This window comes from Buceros rhinoceros, unplaced genomic scaffold (assembly GCF_000710305.1).
Source record: "Buceros rhinoceros silvestris isolate BGI_N320 unplaced genomic scaffold, ASM71030v1 scaffold7542, whole genome shotgun sequence".
In the NCBI taxonomy this organism is placed as follows: domain Eukaryota; kingdom Metazoa; phylum Chordata; class Aves; order Bucerotiformes; family Bucerotidae; genus Buceros; species Buceros rhinoceros.
Genome location: NW_010399452.1, coordinates 11,850 through 21,404, shown reverse-complemented (window position 1 = coordinate 21,404; position 9,555 = coordinate 11,850). Strand labels below are relative to the sequence as shown.

Sequence of the window (9,555 nt, the reverse complement as noted above, 5' to 3'; positions counted from 1 at the left end):
TATTTGCACAGGTAAAGCTCTGCTTCACTTTATGATCTGTTTTTCTGTGTGAGTTTCTTAATTTGTGTGTTCAAATTGGTGAATATGCTTAATACTGTGTCTTGGCTTGCTAAATTTTTTACACTTAATCTGATTTACTCAAGGCAAACTCTGGGTGTAGTTTGCTTTTGGTTTGGATCAGCTGGGTTAAAACACAGATAATAAAGATTACAGATATTTTAAAAATTCCTGTTCTGGTTGTTACTGAAATGCTGCTAGATGTGTATTCTAAGCAAAAAGGGAAAATTTAAATCAAAAGTGTGTTGCTTGCTCCTTCTAGTTGTAATCACTATAAATGAAAGTTGAGTTAAAGTTGAGTTATTCAATTAAGTATTTTTGTAGTTTTTGTCTTGATAGAATTCCCCCGACTGAGGGGAAAACATTGAAAGTGGTATATGCTTGTATACATGGTATATGCTTGCATGTATGCTGTGTGCTTGTAACATCTCAGTTATACCAGCAGCTCTTTCTTAAAGGAAAATCAGAGAAACCGAATGTGCAGCAAACTGCAATCTGTTATCTAAACAAATTGGTCCTGTTTGATTTGACAGGTATCCTACATTGCTAGAACTAACCTTGTTTTTGAAGATATTTTGCTGAGCTTTGAGTAACTAGACAAAACTTCCTGAAACCTTCCTTATTCCAACTGCAGGAGTACTTAGAGCGTTCCTCCACTTAGGTGGACAGCTGGCCTCCATTTGGGTCAGAGGAAAGTTACCATGTGCCATGGAATTCTGTTCTAGGCATTTATCTGATGGCAGAATGCAGTCCTGTGATATTTCAGGCATTTTAGCTTGTAATCCCTTGGTTATAAAATGGAAGATCTACCTGCAGTACTTAAGATGAAGGTAGAAAGTACCATTGCTCCTTGCTCAAGCTTTAAACCAGAGCTTGAGGGGAAGTCTTTGCATCCTGGGTGTTCAGGGTACCGTGTTGCTTTAGGGAGCTTATACAGAAAGGGAAGAGTGGGATTGGATCATGTAGCTTCTATGAGACTTCGGTTTTGATTATTAGGGCTTGGGTATCTGACATAGGAGTCCTACAGCTTACACAGGAGAACTTTGCATTTTCTCCTTTGATCAAAACCCCTGCCCCCAGCTCGCTGGCTGGATTATGGAATTGTATGGCCGTATTCCAATAACCCAGACAGAAGACTTGTTCAAGAGTGTTTTATTTGTAGTGCACTCTGATGTAGAGAGGCTCAATGCTCTTACGTAACAAAGCTGAGTGTTAAAATATCTTTCCAACAGGTTTTATGGAAAGAACTCTTCCTATGTCCATGGTGGCTTAGATTCCAATGGAAAACCAGCTGATGCTGTCTATGGGCAATCTGTAAGTACTTGAACCCCAAATTACTGTTCTGTCCCAGTTCTTTTTTGTCACTGTGGTTGAGAAAAGATACGTATCCAGCTGTGGTTCACCCTGCTTCTCCAAGTGCTTTCTGTAAGAGATGGGGAGAGAGGACTAACTGTAAACAGCAATAGTTAGGTGAGATGTGTGTCCTTTGTTAAAGTTCATAATGTACAATTGCGTGCAAAACAAACTTAGAGTATGCTGCCAAGCTTTTCCTCCAGAGTCAGGGAATGTATTCTGAACCACTGTTTTATGGTTTTGCTTTCTTTGAAAGTGCTGATTTAGCAGAATTGGCTGCTGCAGTGTAACCTGTGCACTGTTCTTTCACAGGATATCCACAAGAAGGTGCTGTCATTAAACTTCAAGGATTGCCACACAAAGATTCGACATGTGGATGCCCATGCTACTCTCAATGATGGTGTTGTAGTCCAGGTGATGGGAGAGCTCTCCAACAACATGCAGCCCGTGCGCAGATTCATGCAAACGTTTGTGCTGGCACCTGAGGTACGCAGTGCTGAGTGCTAGTCTTACTACAATGCTTCTCATACCATGTCAGTATTAACGATGCCTGTCTGGTTCAGCGCTGGATACGTTAAAGTTATTTTGTCTTTGATTTGCCCTCCTAGCAACTGGTCCTCTTACTGATAAGAACTGGTAGAAAGAGAACAATGCTTCCTGTCACCTGAAGACATGATTCTGGACTCTTGTTGTATAGAGCATTGACTTAGCATTTGAGAGGGCTTTTTAAGTAGACCTATTTTTGAACAAATCAGTTCACATCAGTGAAAATGATAGTGGAGAAAAAAGCGTATTGCAAAATCACTCCATTTTTGAGTTTGACTTGGAGCTAAGAATTGATACTTTAGATCCCAGAAAGTTTTCACTCCTTTTTCAATGTTGTGAGATATTGGAATTAAAAGCACTAATACTTTTTTACCCATTGTTCCATGACCACTTGACTTGCTAGTATGATGCATGGTTTGTTTATTCCCCCTGAGTAACACACTTAAATATAAGGAGGCAAGTTTGGATTAATCTTACATTGGAAAGATTATTTGCTCAGGCATTCTTGTTTTTTTATTATATCAGTTTTTACATTACTACAATTGATGTAATTGGATGGGTTCCTCCCTTTGATTCACTTCCAGGGTTCTGTTGCAAACAAGTTTTATGTCCACAATGATATCTTCCGCTACCAAGATGAGGTTTTTGGTGACTCTGACACCGAGCCTCCAGAGGGTAAGTAGCAGGAATTTTTGGATGATTCTGCTGGTATTTCTGTGTCCGTATCAACATTCCATTCCCAGACTGGAGTAAATCTTGATGGAGAAGGCAGATCAGTATTAAGCATCATGTTTTAGGATTTTGCCTTGCGTGTGGTTTTCTTGCGCTCCAGCGAGTTGTGACATGCAGATGATTGTTATTTTTCTGACATTCTGTTTCCATTAAAAGAACTGTGAGACTTATTTTTAGCAGTCACAGCCAGATTTGTAGGCTATAATTCTGCTTCTCTGAAGTATTTGGAACTTGCTTGGTCTTGGTCAAAATGGAGTAACTGAACTGATAGAAGTATAAGGAAATGTCTGTTCCATGTTGCATCTTGATAGTGCTTCCCACGTGCTCTTCAGCAGAGACTTCACCTGCATGCTCTGGAAGATGTCTTGTGTTTCAGCCAAGTACTAAAGATGCATATGGTGTATTTTTTCTTTACTAACCTCATTTAGAATCAGAGGAGGAAGGGGAGGAACCTGAGGAAAGACAGCAGACACCTGAGGCTGTTCCTGATGATACCGGTGCTTATTATGATCAGGCTGTCAGGTAATAATACCTTATACATGAAGTCGGGTATTTCTTACCACCCAGTAATAGAATCAAAACCAATACCACCTCTTTTTCTTGCTTTTTGTGGCGCTGTATAATAGCAATGACATTGAGGAACACCTGGAAGAGACGGCTGCAGAGGCGGAGCCTGAGCCAGAGCCGGAACCTGAACCGGAACCTGAACCAGAGGTGCAGGAAGAAAAATCTGAGCCTGTATTAGAGGAGTCAGCTCCAGAAGAGACTGCAGAAAAGAGTCCTTCTCCAGCTCCTGCTGATCCAGCTCCTGCAGTGCAAGAGGACTCCAGGGTAATGACAGTGGATGGCTCTTCTCTAAGATGTGGTGGTTTCATCAGTATGTTTGATTCTCCTGTAGTTTTACCGAGCAGGATCCTCTCTCTGGCAAGAGAAAAAACATCAGGAATTAAAGTGTTCCAATACTCTTTAATTCTCTCCCTCCCTATTACTCTTTTCATGACCAGTTGCCTCCTTCCCTTTGTAAGAGGTAGTTGAAATTCTGGCTAGTAACTAGCTGGTTAAAATACCAGGAGCTAAGTAATATTAGTAATACTGTAGTTGACTCTGTAATATTTGGTGGGTAGGAGAACTGTGGCAGTAGTGAGAGGTTCAGGTTCATTGTAAACAGAGTTTCTGAAATCCTGAACAGACTGCAACCTACATGTTGAATGGGGGAAATGGGTGAAATGTGGCTTTATTTCTACCTGGGGAAAATTGTGCCACCCTTCAGTGTTAAGGAAGGCAAAAGTGGGCAAATGGGTACTTGGGAAACGAGTATTTTGGTTAACCTCGATGCGATACCTGATCTTAGGCCACTGCTGTGTCCTACTTTGACTGTATGTAGAGTTTAGAAATAGGGTTGGGAGTGTGACTGCACCGTCATTACACGAAGTCTCTTCAATTTGAATTATTTGAAGGAAGCTGTGGGGAAACTGCTAGTGGCTAGATCCTGCATATCAAGGACAGGTTAAAATTGTTATCCTCTGTTAGCTGTATTATCAGGAATATATTTCAGAAGGATAAAAGCATCTGGAGTTGAGTTACAATATCTCTTTTTGTAGACGTTTTCCTGGGCATCAGTAACCAGTAAGAACCTCCCTCCCAGTGGAGCTGTTCCAGTATCTGGAATACCACCTCATGTTGTGAAGGTACCAGTCTCGCAGGTAGGAATCCAGCACCTAGGGAAGTTTAAGTGTTAAACTGGCTGACAGTAAACTGAGGTGGAGAAAAACATATCGAAATCTACTTGATCTGAATTTTCAGAGACCCAAAGACTAAAATTTAATGTGTCCTGATAGACTTCATGAAACAGCTATTGCTTAACAACAATTGATAGTGAGCTCTTGAAAGTTGAACACTGCTGCTATGTCTGAATCTTTCCTGTTAACTCCTTTTTGAATTCGTACAGCCCCGCCCTGAGGCAAAGCCTGAATCTCAGACCCCGCCTCAGAGACCTCAGAGGGATCAGCGAGTGAGGGAGCAGCGAACAAGCATCCCACCACAGAGGGGTCCTAGACCAAGTAAGACAAGCTACAAAGAATACACCGTTTTCTACTATTTGATTGGTTTGGGAAAGCAATATGATGATTAAAGCTTTTAAAATCTCATTAATTTTGGCAGTAAGCAGATGATTTCTTTTGTGGGTGTGGTTATTTCAGATGATCTTGGTGTGAATGTCTGGCAGACTTTAGAGCTGAATTTCACTAGAATTCTGTTGAGGTGTCTAGGCTTCTACTTAAGTGTTTGGCTTCAGTCAGATGATGAGCAAACAGTTACAAACTGGTAGTGTAGGATGCTTACCTCTTTTATAAATGAGTGGATAAATAGTGTGAATTCTGATTCTTTTCTAAGGTGCTAATTCTGACCATGGCTTGCTTTCTTTTGTTTGTTGTGGCGACTGGCTTTTCTTAAACAAGTTGTACTTTTCTGTTCAAGTTCGTGAGGGTGAACAAGGCGATGTGGAAACTAGACGGATTGTGAGATACCCGGACAGTCATCAGCTCTTTGTTGGGAACCTTCCCCACGATGTGGATAAAAGTGAACTTAAAGACTTCTTCCAAAGTAAGTTAGTTGCTTTGCTGAACTCTCACGGTTTGGGTGTTGTGGCCGCAGAACATTCTAATGTATGACCCAAGAACTTGGCTTTTCTCTTGCAGGCTATGGCAATGTTGTTGAACTTCGCATCAACAGTGGTGGAAAGCTCCCCAATTTTGGGTTCGTGGTGTTTGATGATCCTGAACCAGTTCAGAAGATCCTTAGCAGCAGGGTAAATAAAATTCTAGCCAGTGGGCTTTGGCCTGTTGATAACAGGCAATGTTTTTCAGATTACTCTAAGAAAGAGAAGATTCTACGTGGTCCCTTTGGCCTTCCCTGAGCAAACGGATGTCTGAAACAGTAGGACTTTTTTTCAGGATAAGCTTTGCTATAACTGAGTTTGAAAGGCTTTGGTAGGCTGTTAGCCAGTGAAGCTAAAGCTGATGTGAAATGTGGGAGTTGACAGTGGCGTCAGTGATAAGGCTATAATGTGATGCTTTGATTGTTGGTCCAGCACTGCTGAGGCTAGAGGAGGGGAATGTGTTTCACATCCTTGGATCTTTGCTGCTGCTTTAGTCAGTTCAGTAGAAGTGAATGGCTGGTCTTTCCCTTTGGGCAAGAATTGTGCCTGTGCCAGTGGTGTACTTTTCATGTTCTAGTTTGTTATAAAGCTGCAGGAGGAATTTCAAACAGTGAGTCCTTACTCTTGCAGACTTCAACGTTTTGTTTGCAATGGGGTTTGTAGGATGTTGCATCCTGCTCCTCTCTGTTCTTGCTTCAGTGAGGATTCCCCATCAATAGACAATTTCTCACTGCAATTCTAAACAATTGAACTCAACCAAAGTGAAAGACTTCACTGGCAAGGTGATGGCAGGGAGGATCGGATGTTCTTCGTGCCACAAGATAAATCAGCTGGGATCGTGCATGGTGGCAGGCTGTATGTATTAAGAAAGGAAGTTGCTGTTATAGTTCAGTCCCTTTTCTAAAATGTGTCAGAATGCTTTCCAAGTGTCACATCTCTCATACCTCCTCCAATACAGCCACAAGACTGGATGTATGGTTTGACTATTGCCGCTTTCTTGTAATCAGTCCTAAACCACTTCAGTTCTTTCATGGAGATGAGGGTATGATACAAGGTTGCAGAAATCTGTTTCTTGAAGAGTTCCTGGTGATTCGTTAACAAAAACACCTTCTCTGCTTCTGTTGCAGCCCATCATGTTCAGGGGAGAGGTGCGCCTGAATGTGGAGGAGAAGAAAACACGAGCTGCCAGGGAGGGTGACCGCAGAGATAACAGACCACGTGGACCTGGAGGCACTCGTGGGGGGCTGGGAGGTGGGATTCGAGGGCCTCCACGTGGAGGAATGTCCCAGAAGCCAGGATTTGGAGCTGGAAGGGGGATCGGGCAACGCCAGTGAATGCATCACGGATGTTGACATGGTGGCGCAAACCCTTTTTCCTGCAGATTTGTGAATTTCAGCCTTGGGTATCTTGGAATGTGGCCCTAGCCTGTTATAGACTGCTACGTTTGATACTATTTTGGCCCCTTTTTGTTTGTGTTATGTTTTTGTGATTTTTTTTTTCTAGTCTCTGTCCCAGATTCCAGCTTTGTGGAACAACGTTTTAGGAAAAGTGGATTTTAAAAAGAACTGAATTTTCTTGTTCACCTCAAACTTACGGACTGGATTTTTTTTGGTACCAGTGGTTTTTCCTAAAGGAATGTCTCTATTTTTTCTTTTTCTTTTTTCTCCCCCCTTTCTACTGAATTTGGGTGCGTTTCAGTCAGTGGAATAATATTTCACATGCATGCGTTCAAGAGCCTGTAGGAAAACCTAGTTCTTGGCAAGTATTTCAAGGCCAGAAAACCAAAACTATTGATTAGTTCTTTGAGGGTCATACGAACATCCTCTGGTCTAGAGATATTGCCACTTGAAAAATTGACATTCACCTTTCTCTTTGTGGCGCTGTAAAAGTGGAATAATGGGTATCGGTAGAATCTTTTTTTCTTTTGATACGTGATCACGGAAAGGAATTCGAACTACTGTTTTACCACGTTAAAATTTTGGATTGTGGGATAGGTTTTAAATGTCTAGAACTTGACTCTTAAAACACTTTTCCTGAACTTGTGAAATTTTTTATTGAAATAGGGAGTTTTTTTCATGTTTAGTTTGTATTTGTATAAAAAAAGCAAAATTGTTGTGCCTTCTATTTATCTCTCATTCCAGTCTTGGCAAATTGTTTTAAAAAAATAAAAATAAAAAAGGTCTAGATTTGCTTTATCAAGTCAAGAGTATGTTGGAGTTTTTCCAAGGGGAAGAGGTTCTAACTTCAGTCACTAGGTTTATTAGGTGGAGGTGGTTACAGCTGAAGTTTTTAATACCTTCTGTTCATCAGTTTGGCTGCATTTAGTTGAAAACAAGCACTTTTGGGATACAGAATTTGACAACTTTGATTTGAGGCTGGGTAGGCCCCATTACAGATGTTGCAGCAGTACAACTGAAGCAGGGATACCTGTCATCCTTCACAGATCAAACTGCTGTATGTAGCAGAGGTATTTTTGAAGTTTATGCATTAATTTCATCCCCTGCTTCTGCCACACCTGAAGTGGATGGCATTTTTGTTAGAAGTACAGAAGGTGCCTCTCTGTCCTGGTGATAAGATGCTGAACATTCTCCACTGTCAGTGAAAGAAGATGAAACTGAAAAGAAAATACAAGAACTCGTGAAATTATTACCCAGTTTTGTAAAATTGTACTGCACAGAGCAGTGTCACTTCTGAAATGTGTGGTGTTAAAGAGCTTGATGGAAACAGCTGTTTTGAGTCTGCACTGGACCTCCAGAGCTCTTGATAACACAAAAGACTGCTTATGAAGTGTGCTTCTTTGTGTCGGGGTTCACAGTTGCCATGTTGTTGTGATTTATTAATCTGTGAATATGCAGCATATCTCTCTTGACCTTTGTTTGTGTTAAAGCTGGAGCAAAGCTGCCCGTGCTCAAAGGGCAGATAGGTATTACCTGTTCCAGAACAGTGAAATTTTGCCTTTTAGTTGCTAAGCCTAGTGGTTGAGCCTGGTTGGTCTGAATATCAGAGTTTTGGTTTCTGTTTTATCTTGAGTTGTGCTGTTTCCTTTCCTTCCTTATGATTGTTTCTGAGATCAACTTAATTACGATCTATTCCTGAAGGTGAAAGTGAATTGGAGAACAAAGTGTGACGGCGGTAGCTGTGGTGTGCCCTTTGCACCAGCATACTGGAAATACTGCTTCCTCTGGTGGTGGTAACCGGTATTTAAAAAAAAAAAAGCTTTCTGCACTTTTCATACAGGGAATGACTATGAGGAGAAGATATGCAATGGAAGAAAGTCTTTCACTGTTCTATCCTTATTGTTGGTGATTTTTTTCTTCTCATTTGTTGGGTTTCTACAGTTCTTGATGTTAAACTTGAGACTGCAGTAGCAGATAGAACTTAACTTACCAAAGTGCTGTTAATAGACGCTTTTATAGCTCTTTAACCAAATCTGCAAAAACACCTGTAAGCCTGAAACATCATTTCTGTACCAGAAGTTGGACAGTTCTGGCTCATTGTCATCTGGTTTGAGGAAGAGCTGAGGAATGTCAGTGAAGAATTTAAAAGCCTGTAAGGTGAAGTGTGTGCTTGTTCTCATGAATCGTACTCTCAGTATGTTGACCCAGAAAGCGACGTTCTTGTCTAAAACGACAGGCACAATAAATTTTTCTTGGAATGTCTCGTAAAGAAATACTTTTCAAAGGCAAATTATCTTGACAGCATTGTGAACAAAATGTAGCGTGACTCTTAGTATTTGCTTTTTGCTTGTTTTATGCCCCGCTAATAACAAGGTGCATTGAAAAGACCTGCTGTAAATTGTTACATCGGCTTTTTTTAAAAAAAACTTTCTTGAGGCCTCAAGCCCTGCTAGCTTCTGCATCACTGTGGTGTTAAATCCTCAGTATCTGATGTCTAAGGTCATCAGTGCTTTTTTTCACGTTCGTTAATGGTGAAGATGACTGTGGAGAAGCCGTGTTTTGATTTGCTTCAGCTGGCTGTGGTGAGCAACTCCTTCTAGAAGGAAAATGCTGCAGGGAATTGCAGATGAGCATGACTGTGTGTCTCCCTGCTAGCGCCTCCAGTTGAGACAATGAGATGTTTGAAGTGCTCTTGGTATTCCAGTGTTCTGCGAGAGCTAGGAAGTGGAGAAAAGTTGGTCAGATCTGTGGTAGGCTGATTTTTGGACCACACAAGCCACTTGGGCAGTGTTGGGGACAACCTTACTTAATCTT

The 9,555-nt window shown here is 41.2% G+C and overlaps 1 protein-coding gene across 1 annotated transcript in view; it reads left to right on the top strand.

Annotated features, from left to right (window-relative positions):
- Nucleotides 1-7,543, top strand: part of G3BP1 (GTPase activating protein (SH3 domain) binding protein 1) — a 7,740-nt gene extending 197 nt beyond the window's left edge. Inside the window, 10 exon segments of the mRNA XM_010131473.1 lie at nucleotides 1,239-1,371; nucleotides 1,723-1,896; nucleotides 2,541-2,631; nucleotides 3,117-3,210; nucleotides 3,315-3,519; nucleotides 4,290-4,391; nucleotides 4,637-4,748; nucleotides 5,164-5,289; nucleotides 5,385-5,494; nucleotides 6,472-7,543. Of these exon segments, the coding sequence (XP_010129775.1) occupies nucleotides 1,239-1,371; nucleotides 1,723-1,896; nucleotides 2,541-2,631; nucleotides 3,117-3,210; nucleotides 3,315-3,519; nucleotides 4,290-4,391; nucleotides 4,637-4,748; nucleotides 5,164-5,289; nucleotides 5,385-5,494; nucleotides 6,472-6,678 (1,354 nt within the window). The 3' untranslated portion in view covers nucleotides 6,679-7,543.
- Nucleotides 7,544-9,555: the final 2,012 nt, after the last annotated feature.